Consider the following 27,303-nt stretch of genomic DNA (forward strand, 5'->3'; position numbering starts at 1 on the left):
AGAAATAAAATATCGCCCGGCCACCGATAGAAGTGATCCAGCTAAAATTATTGCGGTTTTGCGAGAACTATATGGCTGCTCTGATTCGTATGTTGCTCTACAGGAGGCGTTCTTTTCACGGCGACAGCAAGATGGAGAGTCTCTTCAAGAGTTCTCCCTCGCATTAATGAATTTGATGTCTGCTGTGAAACAAAGTGCTCCCAGTGAGATGCCAAATGCGGATGTTTTGTTGCGTGATCAGTTTATTGAAAATGTTATCGATGGTTCTCTCCGCCGCGAACTAAAACAACTCACACGCAGGCAGCCTACCGTCTCTTTGCTGGATGCTAGGGCAGAGGCAATTAGGTGGGAGCGAGAGGGATTGCCAGGAGGTGTGTGGGGCCGAAGCCACTCAGTTCCTACAGTGATGGGTTTGCAGTGTGGTGTTAAGAGTGCTCTTTCTGTTGTTAGTCCACCCCAGACTTCAGAGTTGCAGGAGGTGAAACACATGCTGAAGCTCCAACAGGAACAGCTTAACAGTCTCACAGAAACTCTTGCTCGGCTGCAGATCAATCCACAGCGTAACCTTCCTTCTTATCGTGGTCCAGTAATCTGCAGACGGTGTCAGCAGCCTGGCCATTTTGCTAGGGAGTGCAGAGGGGAGCGTGCCCCTCCTCCATCTTCAGTGTCTGCTTCTATGGGGGCAGCCTCTCGGCGGGACCCAGCTCCGCATTCGGGAAACTAGCGCCCGTCGAACTGCAGAGCCAAAGTTCGAGGGGAGCCGTCACTGGCTCACCAGCTATATTTAGGGATGGGGAGGAGACCGGTAAATTAATCAGTGCTTGTCCACACATGGATGTGGTTATGGGGGGAGTAACAGTTCCTTGTTTAGTGGACACTGGGTCCATGGTGTCCACTGTCAGAGAAAGCTTCTTCCATCAGCACTTTGAGACTTGGGACTCAGAGAGACTTAAGTCTTGCCATTGGCTTCGGCTTCAAGCGGCCAATGGCTTGCCCATCCCATACCTGGGCTACTTGGAGTTGGATGTCGAGCTCTGTGGTAGGATTTTGCCAGGGTGTGGGCTACTGGTCGTCAAGGACCCTCCAGCTGATTCATCTCCTCCTGTCCCGGGTGTTTTGGGGATGAACATCTTGCGGAGATGCTATAGCACCTTGTTTGGGCAACATGGCTCTGCACTGTTCGATCTGCCCACTGTCGCCGAAGCACCAAAATCTGTGGTGCAGGCATTGCAGAGATGCCATCAAGCATCTCTGACTTCCCCTTCAGATGTCATTGGCAAGGTCAAGCTGCGAGGCAAGAAAGCTTGCCGTATCTTTGGTGGCACCATGCAGCTAGTTCCAGCCACCTGTTCCAACCAGCCATCTGGGGCTGGTGTACTCTTTGAGCCCTCAGATCAGGGCCTCCCTGCCGGTCTGCTGGCATCCCCAGCATTGGTTCGAGTCGAGGGAGGTACTGTGTATATACCTGTGGTCAATGTGGGCACGTCTGATGTGCTGCTTTACCCCCGCACAGAGATTGGTGCTCTGCGCGAGGTTTGTGTGGTGAGCTTACCTTCTGGGGTTCAGGAGGTTCCACCTTACCTGGCCAGTGTTGCATCACAGGCCGTGACTCCTACGCTACCAGACCAAATAGACGCCGTTAACCTGTCTGCTTTGTCAGCCGAAGAGCAGAAGGAAGCTCGGCTTCTTCTTTGGAAACATGCCTCTGTTTTCTCTTCGCACGACAGTGACCTGGGTTGCACCAACCTGATTACGCATGAGATCCCGCTGCTTGACGACACGCCCATCCGTCAGCGCTACCGGCGTATTCCACCTTCGGAATACGAAGTGGTCAAAGAGCATATCAATCAGTTGTTGGGTGCGCAGGTCATCCGGGAGAGTTGCAGCCCGTTTGCTTCCCCAATTGTGCTAGTTAAAAAGAAGGACGGAAGTCTGCGCTTGTGCGTAGACTACCGGCAGCTGAACAGCAGGACCCGAAAAGACGCGTTCCCTCTCCCTCGGATTGAGGAATCGCTCGATGCACTCACTGGAGCCCGCTGGTTTTCCACAATGGACTTAGCCAGCGGGTACAATCAGGTCCCGGTGGCGGAGGCCGACCGACCTAAGACTGCCTTTTGCACTCCTTTTGGACTTTTCGAATGGAACCGCATGCCTTTCGGGTTGTGTAATGCACCAAGCACGTTCCAGCGACTCATGCAACGGGTCTTTGGGGACCAGCAATGTCAGTCGCTGCTTTTGTATTTAGATGACATCGTGGTCTTTTCCTCCACCTTTCAACAACACCTTGAGAGGCTGGAAGTGGTGCTGCAGCGGTTAAGGCATGAGGGTCTGAAGGCAAAGCTGTCCAAGTGCTCGTTCTTTCAGCCAGAGGTGCGTTATTTGGGCCACATCATCTCGGCCGAAGGCGTTTCCACCGACCCCAGCAAGATCAAAGCAGTAGCTGACTGGAAGCCTCCCACTACCATCTTGGAGCTGCGTTCCTTTCTTGGATTCGCAAGCTATTATCGGCGCTTTGTGGAGGGCTTCGCCAAGTTAGCTGCCCCTCTACACCGCCTTGTGGCCGAGTTGGTGGCGTCCAAGTCTAGACGGCCTGAGCGGCAAGTTGTCGAAAAATGGACGAGCGAACATCGGCAGAGTTTTGAGGCTTTAAAATCCAAGCTTACCTCTGCACCCGTCCTGGCTTACGCTGACTTCTCCCTTCCCTTCATCGTGGAGGTTGACGCAAGCCATGGAGGCTTAGGCGCTGTGCTCTCGCAAGAGCAGGGAGGAAAAGTTCGGCCCATAGCCTTTGCCAGCCGGAGTCTGAGGCCAACTGAACGCAACCCAGCCAATTATAGCTCCATGAAGCTCGAGTTTCTGGCGCTGAAATGGGCCATGTCAGATAAATTTCGTGAGTACTTACTGGGTCATAAATGTATTGTCTTCACAGACAATAATCCACTTAGCCACTTGTCCTCGGCTAAGCTTGGAGCCCTCGAGCAGCGTTGGGCAGCCCAACTTGCGTCATTCGATTTTGAGATCCGTTATCGCTCTGGCAAGAGTAACACTAATGCGGACGCTCTGTCTCGTTTGCATCCACCCAGAGCCGTGGATCAAGAAATACTCATCTCTGGTACACAGCTCCCACCGCCTTTAAAACAAGCTCTCCAGGCCCGAGAGCCTGCAGCCTATCAGGCTGCTGTCCAGGCTTTGCCTCAGTACCTGCCTGTAGACATGGGAGAACTTCAGCGAGCCGACCCTGTGATTCTGGAAGTCCTTGTGTTTTGGCAACAGAAACGGTACCCGAGCCAGGAGGAGCGCAGGCGGTTGTCTCCACCAGCTCTGGTGCTCCTCAAGCAGTGGGGGCGTTTGATCGAGCAGGCTGGAGTGGTGTACCGGCAAGTCTCCCGCTCCGATGGGGGAGAAGCGGTGCTCCAGGTGCTTGTGCCAGCTGCTTTAAAGGACAAAGTCCTCACGGAGGTCCATCAAAATCACGGCCACCAGGGGGTGGGCCGGACTTTGGAATTGCTCAGGCAGCGGTGCTATTGGCCGGGGATGTCATCAGACGTGAGACGTTGGTGTCAGACTTGTGAGCGGTGCCAAGTGGCTAAGGATTCCGGGCCACCAGTTCGTGCCTTTATGGGGCATTTACTTGCCTCAGAGCCTAACGAAATCCTGGCGATGGATTTCACCCTGCTTGAACCAACCCATAATGGGCTTGAGAACGTCCTTGTGATGACAGACATTTTCAGTAAATACACGCTTGCCATTCCCACTCGTGACCAGCGTGCCTCTACAGTGGCACAGGTGCTCGTCACGGAGTGGTTTTCGAAGTTTGGTGTCCCTACACGCATTCATTCTGATCAGGGTCGCAATTTCGAAAGTGCACTCATTCAGCAGCTGTGTGGCCTCTACAACATTGAAAAATCCCGCACCACACCGTACCATCCTGCAGGTAACGGTCAGTGTGAGCGTTTCAATCGCACTCTGCATGATTTGCTGCGCACTTTGCCTCCCTCTCGAAAGCGCGAATGGCACTCTTGCCTACCTCAGATATTGTATGCTTACAATACTACACCGCATCAATCCACTGGGGAATCTCCATTCTTTCTCATGTTTGGTCGTGAGGCAAGGCTTCCCGTTGACTTCCTGCTGGGAAGGGTGCAGGATCCTGTTGATGGGACGATAAGTGACTGGGTCCGGGAGCATCAGACCCGGCTACACTTGGCTTTTGAAGGCGTCCAGGACAGGTTGAGGGAGGCAGCCCAACGTCGGAAGGAAAACCATGATCAGTCTGTCCGGTCAGAGCCGCTCATGGTGGGTCAGCCAGTTTGGCTAAAGGAGTTTGGCTGGAAGGGACGTCATAAGATCCAGGACAGGTGGAATCCAGTGGTGTATCGGGTGGTTAAAGCTCCCCACGGCAATGGTGCGGTGTATACAGTTGCACCAGAGGATGACCTTGCTAAGGTCAAACGGGTTCATCGCACACTGCTTAAAGCCATAGTCGGGATGGCTGCTTCAGGTGACCACCCTGTAACTCTTTCTGTCCCCCTTGACCAACCCGCAGCGTCTGAGAGCTCATCTGATGATGAGGACTTGATGGCTGTGGTAAGGGACACCCCTCTCCTGCCAGCGGGTCATCCGGCTGGAGAAGTCCAACTTACCTCTGCGCCGGTGATACATGTTGCCTCGACAGTTCCGTTACCCTCTGCACTCCCTGTCCACCCGACAGTGCAGCCACCTATCTGTACCGTTCCCTTACTCACCCCTTCAGGGAGTGATGAAGTTGTTAGGCGACGGACAGCCCGACCTACCGCTGGCCAACACTCAAATCTCCATCATTTACCCAGGCCTGCCAGTGAGGTGGCTCAGGCTGGGCCCTCAGCTGCTCTGTCAAATTCTGTGTCTGCTTTCTTTAGACCATGGTCTTAGAGTCAGGGTATTTCAAGTGCATCGTCGGGTCGACGATGAAAATGGGGGGGATGGATTGTAGTGGTATGAGGCACTGTTATATTTTTGGTTTCACCCTGCCCTACTTGGCTCCTCAGCCAATCACTGTTTACACCGAGAGGATAAAAGTAGGACAGGTCCCCCCCCTCTGCCCTTTCGCTTCCTGCCTCTTCGGCCCGCCCCCTTCCGGGTCGTTGTCTCTGCTGCGCACCGCATAGCACAGGTAGGCACACCTTTAGCTCGCCGGTTTTTCACTTATAAAAGTATTATTTAACTAAAACATAATCTTGTCGTAGATCGGCATTACTGAGGCGGCCGTGGTGATGCATTTGGGCCGTTGCCTAGGTTGACCGGAGCATAGGTGAGTTGCTGTGAGCCACCGTTGCTAATTGTTTGTAGCCAGGTGCTAAGCCATCTCCGCTCCTCTCCCTCTAACAGCTGCTGGTCGCATGGTGTGTGGTGGCAGTCCTCCCCCGCTGCGCCGACCCTCTTCACCCCTCTCCCTCTTTGGTGGGGACGCAAACCGACCGGACTGGAAACCGGTATCTTGACCGTCACGGCCAAGTAAGAACAGTATAGAGTGATCTCGGCTATTTAGCCGCGGCTAACTGCTACTTTGCTGCTGCCTGCTACTTTGCTGCTGCCTGCTACTTTGCTGCTACCGCTACTTTGCTGCTACTTCGCCGGCTTGGTGTGGGGGTCCTGGCGGCCGTTCCCGGCCGACCTGTGTCTCTCGGCGGGCCCTGTTTCCTGCTGCTGCTGCTGCACGCAACGCAGTGTGGGTTTTGGGTGTGTGGCTCCGCTTGCACTGGACATTAAGAGTCCCGTTCGGAGACTCAGCCACCTGATCGGACTGTGTGTGTGCGTGGATGTTTGTGTGTTTTAATGTAATTAATCAAGGTGTGGTGTAATTCTGTTTATTTCTCTGGTTAACCTATTTTGATGATTTCTTATTATCTCAGTTGTTTGTTGTTTTGTTTGAATAACCTGTTTATTTTGGGGAGTTTGTTGAAATTATTTAATTTTCTTTTGGGAGGGAAATTTGCTTTATAAATGGATTAATTGATTTAAGATTAACTGTTGAGTTTATCTCTGGCTGGAGACTCCTTAATTTTCTTTTTCATTAGTTTGGTTGATTTCTGATCAATTAAATTTACTATTTTTTAGCTTCTTATTTGATCATTCGTTAGCCATTTATGTTTTGGGATATTGTTTGTTTCTTTGATGGTGCCCTCCTGTTAACTGTGTTTTTATTATTTTCCTAGAGTTGGAGGCCGACGGTGATGGTGGTGGTGGTTCCTCCTGGGTGGTGGTGGTCCCCTGTGTGCGTGTGATTCCCATTCAAGATTATTTTGTGTGCACTTCACGTTTTGCTGTGTGAATGGGGTGTTCCCCTCTTTTTTGGACGTCACTTCCCTTTTGTTGACCCCTCCTCCAGCCGGTAAGCCTCAGCTCGCACCCCCTTTTACAGTTGGGCTCGCTTCGTATTTATTTCTTTCGTTATCCCAGACCTTGTGATTATTTTTAACAATAAAGTTTTGTATGACATTTTGAACTCCGTCTCCTAACCTCCCTGTTTTGAACGAACCTGTGTCCTTTTACAATAGTTGATAATTGACCTTTCCTACGGGTCCTTGGGCCCTAACCCAAGGTGGCGTTGTCGGTAATATAGGAGGAAAAAATCATTTGAGAGATAACTTAGTAAATCACCCCTAGTGCCGCCACACTTTGATTGATTGATTGCTCATCTGGTGCCTCGGTCATAACATAATGTTGATGTGAAGTAGTTTTAGGCTGCATGAACTGCCTATTGTGTTTTATTTTGAAAGGGGGCGGAAGTGTATTACGTTGATTCTGAGTCGGACTTCCTGTCTGGTGCGATCTGCTCTGTTTAAATTTACGCGGTTTAGCAGCGGCACGCGGAGAAAATAGAAGTCCTACCTAATGCTTGCGGAGAGCCGCTGCTGAGACGTTGCTGTAACGTTTCGCAGCGCACCCGGTGGAAATGCTCTCATTGATTAGAGTGGCAGCGATTTGCAACGGCGACCGCGGTGCTGCTGTTCCGCGGCTGTAACGAGCCCGGTGGAAATCAGGCTTTAGTGGTCTCTGTTTGTTTACAACAAGCACCGGACACATGCACAGTTAGTGATGCATGTTGTTAATTCACAATCACTATGTTTATGATCAGCGGAGAGAGAGAGAGTGCATAATTAGCCATGCTGCTTTCAGCTGCTGACGTTGTGCACAGTTAGACGGCGAAAACCATACGTCACCTCCAGAGTCTCTAAATCCCTCTGGGGGATAACTTGTAATGAAGACACACAGAGTGAGCGGACTTTTGAGAGGGTGTGGCCTAGACCCCCATGAGTAAATGTTCTACTATCAGGCAAAAACTAACAATTTTCAGCTTGGAACAAGAAATTGTTTTGGTCTCTATAGCAAATTTCCCCTTTAATCATCTGTGACTTCATCAGATTTGACCCTCTGCAGGGACCACAACCTGGCCTAGACCAACAGCAACGTGTCAGGGTGTGGCTAGTTAAAAACTGTAGCCAACCGTGTTGGGCTAGAGTTAAAACATTGTTTACGAGTAATTGCCTAATTTGAGTAACAAATTGGGGGGAAAATGAGCCAAGCACGCCTAGATCTGAGGTAGCATTTCAAATCTGAGGCACTGACTGTCCTTGGCTCATCTTTGGACCTAAAATGAGATGCATGCTCTTTGGTGGGGTTGCATCCCTTAAAGCTAGCAACTGAGTTCCAAACAATGACTATGAATGAGCTTATGTCTGAATGAAATCAAAGAAGAGGAGTTCAAAACTTTCTCAGGGTAATTTTGAGCACAGAAATTCCGACTATCATCAGAGGATTTAATGTGTATATGAAAATAGATATGCCATCTTAACTTTTGTTTGCACCAACAGAAGAGAAAGTACCAGTTCTCACCCCTCAGCATGCATATCATTCTGCTCTCTGCAGGTTCTTCTGCTGCGTCTTGATCCCGTGTTGGCAGCATGCACTGGCTTGGACCCACAGCACCTCTGGAAGGGGTCTCATTGTTTGTAGCAGCTGTTTAGTCGGTCTGTCTCAGGAGCTCAGAGAGCGGCCAATTACCAGGCTTAGGCTGTTAGGAAACAGCTGAGGTGCAGGCAGCTAGACCGCCTGCTCGTCCAGCCCTGTTGCTGTTACCGTGTGTGTGAGTGACTCTTGGATGGACTGAGACGAGGGATCCAGGGAGGAAATTCACAGACATTATCCTCCAATAAATAAACAGGGAGATCTGCTGCTTGTGGCTGTGCACGGTGGGCCTGTTTGGCTGTTGGCAGCAAACAGAAAAGGATCAGACTAACCTCTGAACAATGGTACCGAACATGAGACCTGTTGTGTTGCATGGCTCTGCGGTGAGACTGCAACTGGGATTATGTCAGTTTACAGCGAGGAGGAAGAAATGTTTTGCGTGGTTGGAGTTTGTATAAGCGGCGTCCCGCCAACAACATGGCGTGGTGCATGTATGAGCAACCGCGGTCAGTGAAATCATGTGAATGAAAACTTGACACCAGGTATCAAAGCAGAGATTTCCTGCATTCCCTCGCCCCCGAAGACCCATTCCTGTTCCATTTCATGAAAAGTGTGTCTCCCTTTCTGTGAGAGCAGTTTACTCTGGCAACTGAGCAGAGTGTTTCTAAAACCATCTACGTTTATCCATTTCCCAATGCTCTCAGGTCAGAACAATGTGCATGCCTCCACAGTCTGTTCTTACAAGAGAAATTGACCCTTTTTGTTTGAAACTGGCATGTGTCACATTTTTCCGCCCGTTTCAGACCCAGACTCTCTCACTAAACAAAATACAGAGATGATGTCCACCTGGAATAACACCCGGCATGTCCCCATTTGGCCAAAGCAGCGTTTACTTGCGGTTCCGTGTAAGCACAGCTCTTTCCCTCTTGTTCCTGGTGGTTTCTGAAGAAGTTTATTATGAGTAATGAAGACAGGAAATATTTTTCAACTGCCTTAGGTTAGCTCCAGGGCCAGACCGATACTGGATTTTTGAGAGGGGAAAAATTAACCAATTACAAATATGGCAGCAGAATGAAAATAGACCGTTTCCATGTGGTTTGTGCACCGATATGACTATGTGAAGGTCTTCAGAAAGCAGATTTTTAGAACTAATTACCTTCTCATCAGAACTTGAAGTGGGCTGATACTCAGCGGTACCCAGTACTGGCACTTTTACAATGTACTCTTTGGCGTACCGTGGACTGGCACTTCTGATCTACATGACTCTGTGGAGCTGACTGTTGTCTCAGCCTGGTCTCATTACTCATCAGATACTGACGCTTTGTCACGACCCTTGGCGTCTGATAATGACACACAAGGCCCCCTTTAGCATCTGTATGAGACAGGCTTTCTATTAACTCCAATGTAAACTCATGTTATATGGAGTCAACCTGTGTAAATGCGTCTAATAGGTGCAGCAGCAGTTGTTTAAGCTTAACCTTGTTCCTTTACTCTTACCTTAGCCAAGTGATTAATTGCTGAAACTTAACCATTTCTTGGCCTTTTTATTTTTATTTTTATTTTCACAAACTTTATTTTTATTTTGAAAAGCCTATGCTATACAGTGCAGTATCAGTACAGGTATCAGACTGTGACAGAGTCTTGGTATCTGACTAGCTGGGATGAGAATGTTTTGGTCATCCTCATCATCATTATATTTTTATACTTTAAAATGTCACCTGGTGCCTGAATTTTGTGTTTTCCTTTACATTTCCTTTACATTTCACCAAAAGTTGATGCAAAAAACCACAAACTCAACAAATTCAGAACAGTGTGGGAGCTGGAGTGACGCCATGTCATTAGCTAACGCTAGTGGGGAGTCTATGTTCCCCGGGTCCTATGTTCCCCTCTTTGTATGAGACTGGGGAACATAGGACCCTTTTTCCTTGCTTTTCCCAAAACTACCAAATTCCAATATGTAGGCCTATGGGCTGTTTTTGATGCACATTTGCAAATAGGCCTAGACGAGGAAAGATTGGGTCAGGGATGGCAAACCTGCAGGTCAGGAGCAAACCCTAACCCTAAGGGTCCTATGCTCCCCGGTATGTATTGCTACAGGGGAACATAGGACTCTTTTTGGGAAATATAGGGAACATAGGTCCAGGGAACATAGGGATGACCCCCGCTAGTGCTAGCTAGCTAGCTTGGTTTGCAAGGGGTAATCGTTAAGACATTTTTAAGAGACCAAAATGTTATAACTATATATATATATATATATATATATATATATAACTTTAATGAATTCAAAACACACTCCTATTCATGCCAGGACTTCTTCTTGCAGCCAGGGGAGTCGCCCCCTGCTGGCCAACAAAAAGAGTGCATGTTAAAGGCACTTCCACATCAGCTTCTCTTATCAGACCCTGAGGTTGTTGTTTTGTTATGGTTAAAGAACACTTTATTTGTCCAGTGCTCTGAACAACACCGTAACACTATTTCTAAATCACCTCAAACTTCCTTTTCTGCATCATATGATTTAAAGGTTTTCATATTGGTACATATTGGACAACAAATAATTCTGGTCTTGCTCTAGTTAGCTCAACACAGAGGTGACTCAGAAACTGTGCTGGGTCCACAGGAAGAGCTAAAAAATGTGTTTAATACAATAATGGAATCAAGAAGACAAACAGGGAACGTATTGCTCACTATAATATGAATGATTACAGGAAATGATACATCAAGGAAAAGAATATAAGTCTTGCCTGACACAAAAATTGTAATCTAGAGGAAAGAGCTCGAATTCTGACATCGGTGAGCCTGGATCAACAGGTTTTCTCCATTCTGAACATATGTATCAGCAAATTTTTCAAAGAATATTAAATGTTTGCAGGAAATCCAGAAATCTGAACAAATACTGAAATAATACATACGCATACCTCCTTCATTAAAGTAATTCATTTAGTCAGTAATCGGTGTAAGCGCTGTGCAGTGTAATTCACTTGTGTTAGATAATGTTTCCAAGCATCACTCACTAGAAGTTCCCAGTATCATGCAAACTTTCATCTACAGACGTGCCCTTTGGGAAAGTATGTTAATTTCAGGGGTGTAATTTGTCTGCAAAGTAATAATGTGTCTCTGACCCTTTGTCTCCTGTGTGATTAGCTCTGGTTCACACAGTGTCCATGATCTGAGCAGTGGCCTGCATGCATCACCTCCTCAAACATCCATGAAGTTACAGCTGATCCAAAACAGCCGCGGCCCCTAAAATGATTGCAAGGCCGGACCAAGTTTTTAATCAGTCAATTCTTTCAGGAATCTAACAATTAGGCCCAGCAGTTTTTTCTCATATTTGTGTCCAAGGGCAGGAGTAAGCAAAAGACAAAGTCCTGGCTCTAATGAACGGGGGCTCCTTGGAGCATCCTTCACAGCAAGGTAACTAATTACTTCAGCATGCCACGGGAGTCATATTTCCTCATCAAATGGGAAATGATTTTCAGGACGTCTGCGTTCCTGGATTTCATTCCGTGTGGTTTTGCCCACTGACGGTGAAGTTGAGTTTCTGGCGGACTAAATGGCCAAGGTGAAGTCTGGAGTCTGTCAAGTCCTGGGCCGCGCCAAGCGAGAATCTCCACTTGTCCGTCTCCTGCACCGAGATAACCGTGCAGTTCCACGACTCCTTTCAAATCTGTCAGCAGCACAGAGAGGAGGCATGGGTGAAAAAAATAAAGGGAGAAGCTATAGGCAACATGGAATATCACTTAGTTTTTCAATGGAAAGTGTTGCTCAGTGAAGGTGGGGTTTGGCCTGCTCAGTGCTGTGAGGGATGAGAGGTCAACAAACCTGATAGGATTATTTCAGGAAGTGTCTGGGTGAGCCGTCTCTCAGGGCCACACTGAGGTCCAGTGGCAGCTGATCAACAGAAAAACCTGCGGGACATCTTGTTGGGTGTTTGGCCACTCCACAGGCTGAATCATGATTGGTTCTGACTGACAATGAAACCACAGGACGCAGGGCCGTCCAGAACTGGGCACCATTTACAGTTTGTGGCGTTCGTTGTTACCAGCATGGGAACAGCTGCTGTCAACATCTTTATTCCTGTCCCTCAAATCACTTCTTACAATCTTGTTTTCTCCTTCAGTAACTTTCCCGTTCACAAAAAAGGTTATAATAGTTTGGGATTTTTCATTTGTTTTAGTTTTAAATTTGTTCTGATTTTCTGTTTTCAAATTCAGTTAGTTTTAATTTGTTTTTAGAGTGAGTTTGCTAGTTTTAATTTGTTTTTATTTTTTAGAAAATGTTTAGTTTTAGTTTAGTTTTTATCAGTTTCAGTGTTAGTTTTAGGTTTTTTTTTTATCATGGTGTATTTGTTGAGTCTTGAACCCAACAAATACCCCCATTATAATTCTAGAATAATTCTAAAAATCACACAAAAGTCACAATAAATGTTGTCTTTATTTCCTTTGTCTTATTCATCTCAGCCTCAATAAGTTTATTAAATCATAAAACCAGATAGATGAAATAGGTTTCATATCAACCAAAAAGGTTTATGTATGAAAAAAGTTGACAAAAGAGGAAAACGAAGGACATTTTCACTATAATTTAAGTCAGTTTCAGTTCGTTTTGAAACCACAAAATACAGTTTCACCTAGTTATCGTTTTTATATTTATTTCAGTTAACAAAAATGTTTTTTCAATTCTAGTTTTCGTTATTTCGTTACTTTTCGTTAACTATAATAACCTTGTTCCCAACATTAGAAGGGTCTCTCTCCGTGGCCGAGCTCAGGTTCAGGGCGAGCGGTGGCATGGTAGAGCCATTAATATACAGGAAAGAGAACTGAGCCCTGAGGAAAGGGACACACCTAGGAAGTATGAGACATAAATTCAGTCTTCCCCTGGCCTCCCTGAGATGCCTTCGGACTCAGACGCTGCACAAAGGCTTGGTTGTCTATTGACGCTATCATACTGGATCCACAATACCACAAGAGTTCAAATTATATGTACAGACTTCTTCCCTAGGTATCCACATTACGACGGCGGATATAGGAACTTTATGAAATCTTTATTTAAAGCCATTTATCTCTTGCTGCTGCTGCTGCCCTCTTGAACCCCCGAGAGACAGATTTTGATCTGATCCCGGGTCAAACAAATAAAGTGAAACGCCCAACATCCTTCTAAAGGTAGCAAAAATACACAGGAGATAGTGAACACTGGGGCCCAAACCACTAATGTGCGGTGTGTGGTTGACGCAGATCACTGCTGTATACATTCAGCTCCTACAATGGTTTGTCATGATTAGTTTGTTTAGCTCTTTAAAACCACCCCGCCTTGTGTGTCATAAACAAACAACTCCTATATTGCGATCAGTGTCGAGTGGTGGCCCATGGTTAGAATTAAGACTTTAGAGTGGTGACATCAGCAAAGTAAAACTACAGTTGCCCCAACAGAGAAGAATATGAATTTGTTTGCAATTTATTCTTTTTGTCACCTTGATTAACACACTGACAACCCTGCATACAATCTGAGAGTATTTAGACAAGATGAATTAAGTTAAAAGTCTAACATTTGTCTTTAAACCTGCACTAATTGATATTTTTATATTAAAAATTAATCAAATAACTGAAGTGAAGGGGACATTCATAGAGAAGCCTCGTAGTTCTCATCGTCTTTGAGTTGCATCAAGCAGAGGTTTTCTGTGAAAAAGCTCCAAAAACCCACTGCCGTGCCCAGAACATGTTTTTCCACCAATTTTAGATTAAACCATTCCATATGATGAAAGCCTGAAAGTAGCGTTACTGTTCATCAGACCACAGATGAGACAAGAATGAGCTTGCTAGCACTTAGAGCAAATGGCAGCTCTGGGGGTCTGATCCATAGACTGTATATAAGTAATGGACGTAGTCACCGTGACGTCACCCATTGGTTTGTGGTCCATTGGAAGCATCGAGTTCAGCGTTACACTCGTCACTATCTTGTGTCGCCATCTTGTTTCCGATACGGGGAGCAGACCATATCTGGACTGTAGAGGAGGAGAGGGATCTGATCACTGACTACAGCCTCTCTACACCTCAACCTGACTGATTCATGTTAGCATTAATTGGAGCATTAACTGGGATGTTAGTTTTGGCTAGTAAAAAACAAAAACAAAATGTACGTTACTGACCTCAGAAAACTGAGCAGCGACTCCTTGGAGTGTCTGTTAGTCCAACCAAACGCTGAACAAGACATTTTTACTGAACAAAACGTTCAAATAAACTGTCATTAAGTGAAAATACAGTGAAAGGGTCAAAGTTATGAGACCAAACAGCTAAACGTCCTTTTTTTATATCTATATAGCATTATATATATCTTTATTGACATGTTGCTGTGGATACGCATTGCTCTGCTTCTCTCCTGATGACGGCTCGCCTTGTTAGTGACCTGTCAATCAAAGGTAGCCACGCCCCAAATCATACATTCTTTATCTTCTATTTTCTTCTAAATTGGGCCATTATTTGAACTATTAACATCAAATTGTCTTGAAGAAGATTTTTTATTAGCGATTGAGACTGAAGTGTTGTCCTGAAAAACATTTCTGATGTAATAAATCAAGTGAGAAGTTTTCTCATTTTGCACTGAAATGAATGGACAGAATGTTTTTGCAGCCAAACTTAGCGCCAAGGTGAACTTGCTAATGCTAACGAGCTAGCTAGTAAAAACAGCTTAATGCTTCATACATGCTCTCTTATGAGAAAAGCACAACTTTAACCAGTGTAGCATGATATTGACGTTGTTGATGATATTTTTCTAAGAAGTTAATGGAGACCAAAACAGATAAAAGAAGAGGGAATGTTGCAGGACATGTTGATCTTCTGCCAGCAGCACTGATTTTGAAAATGCTCTTGTGGTCATATTTAAAGGTAGGAACAAAAAACCTGTCCTATATGATTTGGAGGACTTGTTGGATGTAGCTTTTAGCATTTTTTGTAAGGCATTTATGAAATGATAATATGTTTACAGCTTATTTCAATGCTTCTATGTAGCAAAAAAAAAAGTTTATGCTAGTTTATTTTATAAAATTAAATAAATATATAAACCATCAAAAGCTTGTGAAAAATGAATATGAACAGATGAACAAACACAAAATGCTTTTCATTTCATTCAGAGGTTTATTCATTCATTATTTGCTTTGACCAAGTAACAACTGTTTTTATAAAAGAAATTTTACATGAGAGCAACTCGGACAATACAAGGAGATATGCATTTGGTCATTGGATTGAAAATCCAGTCTCTATCAAAACAAACGAAAAAAAATCTCAATTTATATAACTTAACAATAAAAAACAAACTATGGTCATCACTTTCTCTTTACAAAGTCCGCAATAATAATTTATAGGCTTTAATACATACCGTCGCTTTCCATTTGTCAGCATGGTTGTGAAAGCAGGGCTTGTGCTGGAGAAAGGCATGTACAGTACCAAGTGTTGGCCGTAGAAACCTCTTTGTTAGAACTGGTGTCATTGTTGGGCAACAAAGGCTGCACTGTTGTCTCTGAAGCCTCCTTACCTCGCTCTTTCTCTTCCCAGCAAGCGGGTATCGTGTGAGGTGTGAGGGTCGCAAGTGGTCCAGAGGTTCAGAGGTGCGATTAAAAACACAAGGAGCGGGCCCGGCACTACCCCGCAGCTACCCTGCCTGGATCAGGTGTATAAAAAACACATGTGGGAGCCCAAAACCCCCACTGCATAAGCAAATAGTGCCTGGGGATTGGCTAGTGCGATTGATTTCATTATACCTCCATAGGCACGCCAACAGGAATAATATAGGGTTGTCCTTCATTTCTTTTTACTTCTCTTCACCTTTATGTAAAAACACCATAAGCTCTCAATGGAGGCTGTGTGTTTTCTGATTGAAAACCAAGAACTGTAAGTGCAGCTTCTTCTTCGTTTTTTTAACAGTTTGCACATTCAAGACATAAAAAGGTCAAAAAGTCACTTTGTGCAGCTTCATTCCATCCCAAAGTCCTTGACCATAAGTACAGTATGGGTTGTCAAAAGAATGAAAAACTGCACATTTTATGAAGGAGTGTACATTTTGACACACATAAACAGTACCTTAAAGATATACATACAATTAAAAAGTCAGCATAGAGAGCTAACTTCAGTTTCAATGGAAGCTCATTTCCCCCCGCCAGTAAAAGGATTAAAAAAAACATAGCCTTGTGATGAAAGAAAAAGAACATAAGTCATTATAATGGGAACCCTTCTTCAAATAATGACTTAGTATCTCAAAATGAGTTAGAATCTCAAAAGAAATGAGACATTTTTTCACAATGACTAAAAATCTCAAAAGAATGGCTTTATATCTCAAAATAATTAAGTTGTATCTAAAAAAAAAAGTCTTATTTGAAGAGGTCATTTCTTTTAGTTTTTCCATTATTCTGCGATACTGACTCATTACTCAGAAAGTTTCTCATCTAAATGACTCACTAGGACTTTCTATCTCATCATATTGGCAAAAATGGGCTTCCACAAGTTCCTCCCATAAGTCTAACTTGATTTCCCCAGTTTGTGAACTTGGCATCATTCACTGCAAACGTTTATAACATATGCACCGTACATAAGTACTTTCTAGAGAAGAGATTCTTTCCATTGGATGACAAAAGAAGCTCTTAATGCGGTACGGTTAAGTGATCAAAAACAAAAAGACCACACATATACAGACTGACAATAACAAATACTTTGAACACTTGCTTGGCCGACAACTAGATAATACTGAAGTGTATTTTTGTAGACAAAAAAAAAAAAAAGCAAGGGGAGAAAGTCAAACATTTAAGTCTGTCCTCTGGCTTCTTGTAAACAGCAATTTGAATGTAATGCTAAACAGCTGAGAGGGCTGAGGATCAAAAGCTTTGAAAGCTGGTGGGTTTTTGTTTTTTTTAACGTTCACTCCGGACTATCTTGTTCCGAGCACAAACACGTGAAAAGGCAACACTGTCCACATAAAACACTGATAATGCAAAGCAAAAACATCCCTTTTAGGTCATGGCATTCTTCTGTCAGAACAGATACTGTAGTAAACCTTAAAGCATGCCTGTAAATATATCTGTGAACGTGACTTCATCTGGGTCCAGCTGAGTGTTTTTGCATGTTTCAGCATCTAAAAGCCATGATAAGAAAGGAATCCTTCGCTGGGTAATGAAATCCAAGGCCAAGATGGAGAACGTCAGCTGCTTATCGATCTGCTGCTCACGTTAGGGCAACTTATCTCCAACAGTTGTTGTTGGGCTGCCAGCAATGAGAGGCGGGCCAAGACAAAACAGTGTTCGGTTTACAGTCAAAATGAAGACCCGAGTCAAAATAAGCACAACGCCTTCAGGGAATTACTGCGAGAGAGATTCTGTGTGTGTGTGTGTGTGTGTGTGTGTGTGTTCTTGTACTTCCTACATAGTGAGGACCAGAAAATGATTTTAACCAACAGAGTGAGGACATTTCGGCCGGTCCTCACTTCTTTAAAGGCTTTTTTGTTCGGGATCAAGGTTATTATAGTTAACGAAAACTAAACAAAATAACAAAAACTAGAATTGAAAAAACATTTTCGTTAACTGAAATAATTAACCGAAACTGTATTGTGTGGTGACAGAACTAACTAAAACGAAATGTCCTTAGTTTTCGTCTTTGTCAACTTTTTTCATACATAATGAAGATGGATATGGCAAAGGAAATAAAGGCAGAATTTACTGTGACCTCTTTTAATCTCCCACCCAACAAATACCCCATTACTAAAAACTAGTAAAAATTAAACTAAAACTAATAAAAACTAAACTAAAACTAATAACACTAAAACTAGTAAAAACTAACTAAAACTTGCAAATTCAATCTAAAAACTAATTAAAACTAACTGAATTTGAAAACAAAAATTCACTATGAAATTAAAACTAAAACTAATGAAAAATCCCAAACTATTATAACCTTGGTTTGGAATTCAGTATTCCAATGAGGGTCCTCACAAAGATAGAAGTACAGTGTGTGTGTGTGTGTGTGTGTGTGTGTGTGTGTGTGTGTGTGTGTGTATGTGTATGTGTATGTGTGCTATTTGAGTTCATCAGGGCCTCAGATGGTGAGCTCATCCAGTCCTTAAGGCACAGGCTGTAATGGGGAGTTTTCATTCACAAATCCTGAATGAATCATGACTGTGACACTAAACTTAGTCCAATATTCCAAAGAGGCACCTCAGTATCTGTACTTTGCATTGACCACAGTCAGCAAATTATTTGTCTAAATAACAAAGGCACTTTCGGCAAAAATACAAGTTTTGTAGCATAAAAAAGGACAAATAAAAAAAAAATCATCAAAAATAAGTTAACATTACAAAAGTGTCTTGTTTTAGGAAATACTGCAGTGGAACTCATCAACATTTGTCTGTCAACGCAGCAAAAAAATGATGGTCAAGGCCTCTTTTGCACTTTTTTAGACACCAATAACAACCAAAAAGAATGTCTTTATGTTCCACACTTCCTCGCCTCAAACACCCCCTCCCCTCCCTAAACAACAGTTCTCTTTTCACGTCTTTGGGAGTTTATTTGGACTCCGGCGAGCTTGTTGAAACAGGAATGTTTGCTGGTTTGCATAGAGAGATGGGAGGATGACGTCAGGGCTAATATTTCTGCATCAGCGGCACTTTAACAGTCTTGATCTCTGCTATATGGGAGGACTTCTGGATGATGCAGCTGGTGGTCCCAGAGGCGCTATCCTTCCCTTGCGCCAAGTTGGTCAAGGCCATGGCGGCGTTGATCTCTCTCCAGTACGTCTCGTCTTTGCCCTTCACCTTCTCCTTCTGCGCAGCTACGACGCCACCGCTGCCACTGATGATCGGAGGAACACGCAAACATGCACAGGAAAGAACAAAACAGAGAGCGAGGAGTTAGAGGTCAAGTTGTAATGAGTGAAAATATATGATTTGATCTGGGCTGCAAGGTAAGAGAAAGTCCACTCACTTGTCACATTTACTTGATCCATGGTCTGTGGTTTCTGAAAGTACAAGAAGGGGAAAAAAAAGGTTAGTTTTGCAGAGTTCTCTGAGGTCAATGAGGATTTATTGAAATGTAGCTGAACATACAGGCTCAGGAGGTGTGTGTGTGTGTGTGTGTGTGTGTGTGTGTAGTTCTGTGTGAGGTCTGTACTGTAAGTGTACACCCTGTCCTGTGCAAACATGTGTTGCTCTGTTTTCTCTCTTTACTCAGATGCTGGACAAAAAGGACGTTTTGCAAGAAGCCGTCAAGAAACAAGGTGACTAATAGGATCGAGTTGAAAGATGTTTCTTATGACTCATAAACTCCATTCCCTAATATTTTGTTCGAAAACAAATGGGCCCCGGCCAACGTAATTGAGTTGTCTGAGGAAATCAGATTGAAAATGACTGAGCGTAAAAGATTTGAGTGGGAATGAAAAGGCAGCAAGTGAGTCAGTGAGAGAAAGATGGATGTCTGCTCGCTTTTTCCCTTCAAATGGGAGCAATCTCTATCTCATATGTAAAACATTAGTGGGGAATAGCAGAGTCATTAAACAATGAAACCAAATTTCTCTTCGGGGCAACCAGAGTGTTTACTCCAGCATGCTGCAGAGAGAAAGACCATGTGTATGTCACCGTGTGAGCGTGGGTTAATTTGTGTGCTTTCTCTGAACCTGTCTTCTGTCTTGGGTCCAGCTCTAGGTGCCCAGCAGTGAATATGATGACACAGGCTTGGCGCTCCATGAGGCATTAAAAGAGAGCTGAGCATCTGGATTTCCTAGCCCTGCAGCCTCCAGGCGCTCTCTTTAAGTAAACTAAACAAACAGCTAAGGCCCTGTGAGCTTTTAAGAAGTTCAATCGTGACCAGGTATAGATGAGTGTTTGACTTGAGAACGTTTCAGAAGGAGACAAAGTCCCTAAGGTACCAAAGAGTTCTTCTTAACTTGGTCATTCTTTAACCTCCCAGCAGTGGTGGTTCTAGACCAGGGATGGGCAACTTAAATGCTGGGGGGGGGCACAATTTTTCATCAACACTACCACATATAAGACTGTGCACTTAACCAGATATTATGAAACTGTAATTTTAAATATGTTTACAGTGCAGTAACTTAACATATTTCATGCTCAAATGCATGTATAACAGTATAAATAGGAATACAAAAGGTTTGAAGCAAATAAAAAATAACCACTTACTGTGATTTCTTTTTTTTTTCAGTGCAAACCAACATTAATCATTAATTAAGCAGACCAACATTAATTGCAAGAAGTAATTTTGTGCATTTTTACACTGCACTATTAAGATTTCATGCTCAAATGCATGTAGTTGTACAGAGGGCCACTTCAAGTGAGGGTGCGGGCCGTATGCGGCCCCCGGGCCTCCAGTTGTCCATCCCTGGTCTAGACCAATTGAAATGGGGGGGCCAAGCTGGCACCACATGTGATTTTAAGGGTAGTTTGATTGTTAAAACTGGTAAAAATCATAAAATTCCACATCAAGACCACCAGGACACCATAGAAAACCCACGTTGTTATTTGACATAAAAAACTTTTGACATTTGAAGATTACTCAGAGAATTGCACTTCAAAATATGTCAATATACCTACAGATGTAGCCACCTCAGATTTCAGCCAAAGACGTTTCAGCTGTCATCCAACTCCCAGTAAACTTCCAGGCACTGGGGCCTACAACTTGCTGAGAAACTCTCTTATTGCCAATATACTTAAGAAAACCATACATACTCTGACTGCTTTCCAAGACTGTTTAGGGACCCAGGTATGCAGAATTGAAATTGGTGGGGAAAAAACACACAAAAAAACTGCCAACTGCCGTTTTTTGCCAAAAAAGAGCAGAGTAGGGAGGGGATCCAGGCCTAATATTACAGAGGTACTGGACCACCATTGTCTCCCAGAAGTCCCAACAGGGACAACCAGTCTCTAGCACCATCCACAACACATTTCCCAGTAAATTGCCACCGTCACCGCAACACAATAGCCGATGGGCGTTCCTTCACGCTCCCTCCTGCTAATGAAAATCTGCACCCTTCATTTTCACTGGAATTTCAATCCCATCATTGTTAGACTGGAAAAGTTCGCACAAGGACACTGTGCTTGGGGTTTCGCATCGTCGCAGACAGCCACAGAGACGGAGAGCCAGAACTCCAAACTCCTCCGGCACACACACAATTTTACGTTCTGCTTTGTCACCTCTCGACTCGCCAAAGCCCTTCATAGACTTTCCAAAGTTCTGGATCCAGTGTGCTGCCATAAGCGCCTAATTATTCCCAACGCCTTGTTCTGTTCCTCCCTTGTTTTCCAAAAATGTTCCCATGTAGCGTGACCCCCACTGACAGCACTGGGTTTGCAAGCCTTTGGGCTAATATGTGCCTGATTATGAAATTTCCTGTAGTTTTTCCCATTCCGTCTGTAATAGGTGTATTCCACAGAGAGCCAGTAGACTTCACTCTGTGTGATTTTCTTCTGTTGATGATTCTTCGACAGAAGAAGAGGGGAATGCACATGTGAGAGGGAGATGAGGACATGATAAGCCAGAAGTACAAGCCACAGAATGAGATTTAAGGTCTTAGTGCGTCAAAGCGTTCCAACAAAATCCTCACATTCTCATTTGACCGCAACTCCCTGCCGACCTATCTTTCCCTTGCTCTTTATCTTGCTTTATCAGCGGGTCCCTTTTCCTTTATTGATATTCCTCAGGTCCCTCGTCCTCTGTCCTCCACTTGTTCACCACTTGCTGCATGATTTGCTGTAATACCTCCTGATCCATGTACTCAAAACTGACCATTCTAATGCGGCCCAGCCAAAACAAATGCAATGTTTCCTGTCTATGTTTTAATAAGGGGTGACTGTGTTATGTCAAGAATTGAAAATGTTAACGCTGTGCTTACTTACTTTACTTTTTCAAAAGTTGTTTTTGAGAGCTCTAGATGTTATTCATCTATTCTTCATCTCCTATGTTTTCATATTCTCTTTTAGCCATTTTTAATGTATAGCAACATAGCAGCTGTGCTTTGGCCTCAATTGTGAATATAAGGTTAACCCTTAGATGCACAACATATAAACACCTTCGTTTGAATATCTTTTTTATTACTACAACAGATCATTATATCCATTTTTCCTTTCATACTTAATGAAGAATAATAGTTTTTGTATTATTACATCAAGTTTACACACATGGGTCAAAAATGACGTTGTGCATTAGAAGCGTAGTGATACAAAAAGGGTTTTTATTCTAAAAGTAAGAAAATAAATTAAAAGAAAACAAAAAATAAGGATGTATGATGATCAAAAACCAGTTAATTGAGGAAAACCTACAATACTGAATGATGACATGAATTTATTGCAAAGATATAGAATATAAAAACGTAGTCGGGTCACTTTAGACCATGTTGTGCATCAATGGGTTAAAGACTGTAAAGGCATCCTCTATCTCCATCTTTTCTCTTGAGTAGATGAAGACAAGCGGAGGTTGCCAGTTCTCGGAACCAGATTGGTCCTGAGTAAAAATATGCACCATTCTCCATAATCACAGCTCTGTAATTACAGGCCAATTACACTGTTTTCATGTGTTGTTTATGTTCACCCAGAATATATTAGCTCTGTGTTTACTGCTGTGGCGTATAGATTGGTTTGTGACAGCAGCAGAAGGTCAATAGCAGGGACATCAAAGACAAACAAAATGCAAAAAAACAAAAAAAAAGTTTTTTGTGTGTTGTGAAGTCACTGTGGGCTGTGAAGTACAGTGTGTGAGTATTTCCATCCACAGCTCTAAGTGTTTCCAGTGTGTGTGAGGCAAGCCACTGGCCAGATGCTTCTTTCACAACATACAGAACTGTGTTTCCTGAGGCCACTCTGACCCCCAGGACCCCCCCACTGGACACGGCTCAAGGAGGGCTGGGCCGTTATGGCAAAAATCATAATCGCAGTTATTTTGGTCAAAGTTGAGATCATGATTATTTAACACAATTTCCATTGACTGTGGATTAATGTAACTTATAAGAAAAAAACTTGTGTTTTTAAATATGGATTTCCTTAAACTCATATTAATATGAATTTAAATATATAATAATGATTTAACTATAAGATAAATATAATTAGGTAATTCAATTTAATTAAACTGAAAAACACAGATAACACACAAAGATAAATAAACAAATATTTAAATAAACAATATAAAAAACTAAAAGATGAAAAAAAATATATATATACATATTTTTTTCTTTTTTGTGTGAGGTAAATAATCAAAATAAAAAGTAGATATTTACAATATCAGTTGTTGTTAACATATTATTGTGTGGCCATACATATATAGTAGTAATATAATATAATATAATATACATATATGCTGATGAGCAAATCAGCAGACAGACAGACAGACAGACAGACCAATGGGGGAATTTTATGTAAGTGCTATATATGCGTATGTGTGTGTGTGTGTGTGTGTGTGTGTGTGTGTGTGTGTGCGTGTGTACTTTGTATTTATAAGTGCTTGTATATATGGATAGATGAATAAAGATGAAAATAGTTAACTTCAATTGTGTTGTACTATTTGTGCACTTTCATAACCTACAGAAACTACAAAACAACCAAACAACAAGTTTTGGTCAACTATATTCAACATATTCCAGACAATTATGAGGCAAAATTCAAAAGGCTAAAGTGCACCACTGCAAATGAAGGGGCACTGGCTTTATAACTGAAACGGAATTTGGTACAATAAATGTTTTATCTTGATTACATTGTTTAATAATCCTTGGGAGCCAAATTTGTGATTGAAAAAAAAACCCTAGATTTTTCACCCAGCCTTAGCTCAGGTCCCTGCCCTGGGGACCCCGGGCCCCTGGAATCTGGCAATGCACCACTGCGTACAAAAACTCTATTTCCAAAGCCCTGTGCCTAAAACATTTAAAACTCAGATTTTTAAAAACAAGAGCAGTGCCAAAGACTCAATAAATCGGCAATAAATCACGGAGGACCTTTTATTATTTTATCATCCTTTTTTCTTTGTTTTTTCTATTTTTTTGCTACTGAACACTCCGTCCACTTTACTGTTGCCTTTGGGCTCCACTGACAGTGGGGTTTCACGGGCCGCCAAAGGGGAAAGCTAAGAAGTTTGATGGTTTCTGGCGTCATGCTGGAAGTCCAAAAATACTAGCTCACTTAACATCACCGCGGGGTAATGGAGGGAGAGCAATAAGAGGGCAAAAAAAGGGGAGAAAAAAAACGAGCTAGTTCTAACAAAACTTGGTGAAAATGAGGGAAAACAAGAAAATTAGAAAGGGAATGAGGTTACACCTGTTAAGACGACTGCGGATTGAGGAGAGTGGTTGACTATCATCATTACCATCTGCTGCTGTTGTTAGCAACATACAACAATAAACAAGGCAGGCCTGTTGCACAAACCAGGGCTGGGCTGAATTAGACAGACAAATAAACACACACACACACATTTTATATGACATTTACGTTTCAGGCTTTTAGTTGGTGGTCTCATCCAAAGTGACTTAGAATAAGCGTCAAGGCTTAGGTCACCAAAAATCACATGTTGCCAAAAATAAGTCTTCAGTGGCTTTACAATGTTCCCATGACCATAAAACAGCAGAATAAAGTGAATAAAAACCAAAGCAGATCAGAGGAAGGACAGGACCTTAAAGGGATAGTTTGACACTTTTTGGGGAAATGTGCTTATTTGTTTTCATTCTCAGGTTTCTTTATTTTATTTATATTTACAATTTGTATTACATCAGCTAAATAAATGTAATATAAATGTAATGTCGTTTGACAAGATTATGTCAACACAAAGTCCACTATCTACAGTGTAAAAAAAAATGTAGATTTTACGGGAAAAACTGCTAAACCATGACAGAAAAAGACGTAAAATGATAAATGGCTTAATTCAGTTTCAGTAACAATGAAACACTATAAATGTATAAATCAGGCAAAAGATTATACATTACTCCACTGTAAATTACACTGGTACCATGTATGTAACAAAATATACTGTTTTGTATATATATACAAGCCATCACTGTAATTTTAGCATGTACTTTTTTGTAAAAATACTTTTCTTCACTGTTAAATGTACTAAACACCATATCTCTAACACAAATATAATGTAATACTTAATGGTAAAATATTTAATTTTTGCAGTATTTATAAAGTATTTTCTGGTCAATTATGGAGTAGAACAGTGTTTCTTTTGATGGAAAAACTTTCTTTTAATGGTAAAATATGGGATAAACAACAGTGCTAATATCCTTTTACCGTAATATTAGAAAAAGTTGTACCGCATTTATTACGGTAAAGGTTTTTTACCGTAAAAACAACAGTTGTTTTTTTTACAGTGTAGGTATCTGACCTTATGAGCTACCAGACCATTCCATACTAAGATCACGTGATCTGCTGCTGATGAAGACCATAACATGTTGAAAGCTCAGGAAAATCTAGTGAGTAGGGACTTGAGATTATAGTCTTTTTTTAAAGAAAAAAAGTAAGGAAGAAAAGTTAGTGCTACTTTTTTTTATAAGGTCCTCTTTATAAAAGTTCACAATTCACTCCAAAAGTAACCCATTAATAACTCATTCATATGTGCCCTATCATTTATAATTTGATAATTTCACTTCTAGGTTGCCAAGTTTTGACAAATCAATTCATAGTTACTGTTTAGAGTAAAGTCTATGTCATAAACAAAGGTTATGGAGGCATCAAGCCTGCAGTTACTCATGTTAATAAAGTCATTATAAAAAGCATATTGAGTCATCAAAAAACTAGTAAGTCATCAACAAATGTTGTGTAATTGCAAAAAAATGCAGCAAGTTTGCATAATTGTAAAATAATTGCTCAACAAATAGAAATCAGCTAAAAAAAAAAAAAGACAAACACAGACACCAGGAAGAGAGTCTTTTTAACCAACTGGCAACTCAATAGTTGTTCTTAAAAGTAGCTTAATTAACAGATCTACAAAGAATCAGTAAAATATGTAACAAAACCATAAGTTTTAACTTTTAAACCCTTACAGAAGAAGGACTTATTAGAAAAATGTATCAAAAAGTTGCATATCGCTGAGCAAGTGAAATGCATTTACTTTGACTGCAATGATTATTCCACCACCAGACAGAGAGTTGGAAACACACAAACATAAGTACAAACTCAATTGTTCAAGTAAGGAAATGAGCTAAGCCGATTTCCTCCACAGCACCTGATGAGAACCAGAGTGCCTTTGCAGACTCGACAATCTGTTGCTGCTGACCTGTACAACCACAGAACAGGTCAGCATGAAAACAGATCATCATGTCGTTACTCTGCTCCTTTGATTTGTAAGGCGGCCGCTCGAGGTCTGAGGATGAGTAAGGAATTACTGTCACCACAGGTGAGTCATAATTCTGCACTGGACAGAAAATGTTTCAATCTGCAGACATTTTTTGCCTCCAGCAACGTCTTTGTCATGAATCTTCCCGGATATAAAGTCACAATCCAATTACTGGATGTGCAGAAATGTGAGCTGCTTACTTTTAGCTCAGGTTGTATCAAAAACTCACAATATAGTTCACTATAGTCAGTTTGTAGTGTGGTCTAATTACTTAGTGAGAGTTATTGTAGCCTATATAGTGGACTCAAAGTATCCTACAGAACATTGTGAGTAGTGTTCACTAGTTCACTAGTCACTATTGAAGCATTATATACCATCATTCACTGCACTGAAGGAAAAATTGTCATAAAAAATTTGCATTTAACTTTCAATTACATATTGAAGTTTGTTTTACCATTTTCTTAGGCAAGTGAATAATTGTGATTTCACTGTATATGTATTATCACTATGCACACATTACGGCTAGCCATCCAGCTCGCTAACATTAGGTAGCATGCAGCACCGATAAGTTACAACTAGATGGGCTACACATATTTTACATGTTGAAGCTTGATTCACCAGTTTCTTATCTGTGTGAATTGTTGTACTTTTATTGTGTATGTGTCATCTTAGCAATAATCACAGCTTGTGGAGCAGCTGGCTAAAGTTAGCTAGCCTTCCTCTGTACAGTATTTCCATTAAAACAGGGGTCGGCAAACTGTACTAACTAAAGAGACATTTTTGGCCAAAAAAAGAGAAAAATATTATAATGGAGCCGCATCCCTAATTTTGAGCCTTACTATGAAAATAAAACAGCCTACTAGGTCTAAATGAACCTACCCATAATACTAATAGGTCATAATGCCCAGCTCGGGGAACATAGGAGCCTTTTTGGGAAAAGCAGGGAAAAAGGGGTCCTATGTTCTCCAGTCTCATACAAAGAGGGGAACGTAGACACGCTCCCCGCAAAAACACTAAAGAAACATTGACTGTAGATTTATTATTAACCTTGTCATGTATTTATCACAAAA

At 42.4% G+C, this 27,303-nt stretch overlaps 1 protein-coding gene across 1 annotated transcript in view; it reads right to left on the bottom strand.

Moving 5' to 3' along the window:
* Nucleotides 1-17,971: 17,971 nt before the first annotated feature.
* The window catches only part of mkxa (mohawk homeobox a), a 33,523-nt gene continuing 24,191 nt past the window's right edge, over nucleotides 17,972-27,303 (bottom strand). Inside the window, exons 5-6 of the mRNA XM_059327165.1 lie at nucleotides 18,903-18,929; nucleotides 17,972-18,743 (exon numbers count right to left, since the gene is read on the bottom strand). Coding sequence (XP_059183148.1) covers nucleotides 18,556-18,743; nucleotides 18,903-18,929 — 215 coding nt within the window. The 3' untranslated portion in view covers nucleotides 17,972-18,555. The remainder of the gene's footprint in view (nucleotides 18,744-18,902; nucleotides 18,930-27,303) is intronic.

This window comes from Centropristis striata, chromosome 23 (assembly GCF_030273125.1).
Source record: "Centropristis striata isolate RG_2023a ecotype Rhode Island chromosome 23, C.striata_1.0, whole genome shotgun sequence".
Lineage (NCBI taxonomy): Eukaryota > Metazoa > Chordata > Actinopteri > Perciformes > Serranidae > Centropristis > Centropristis striata.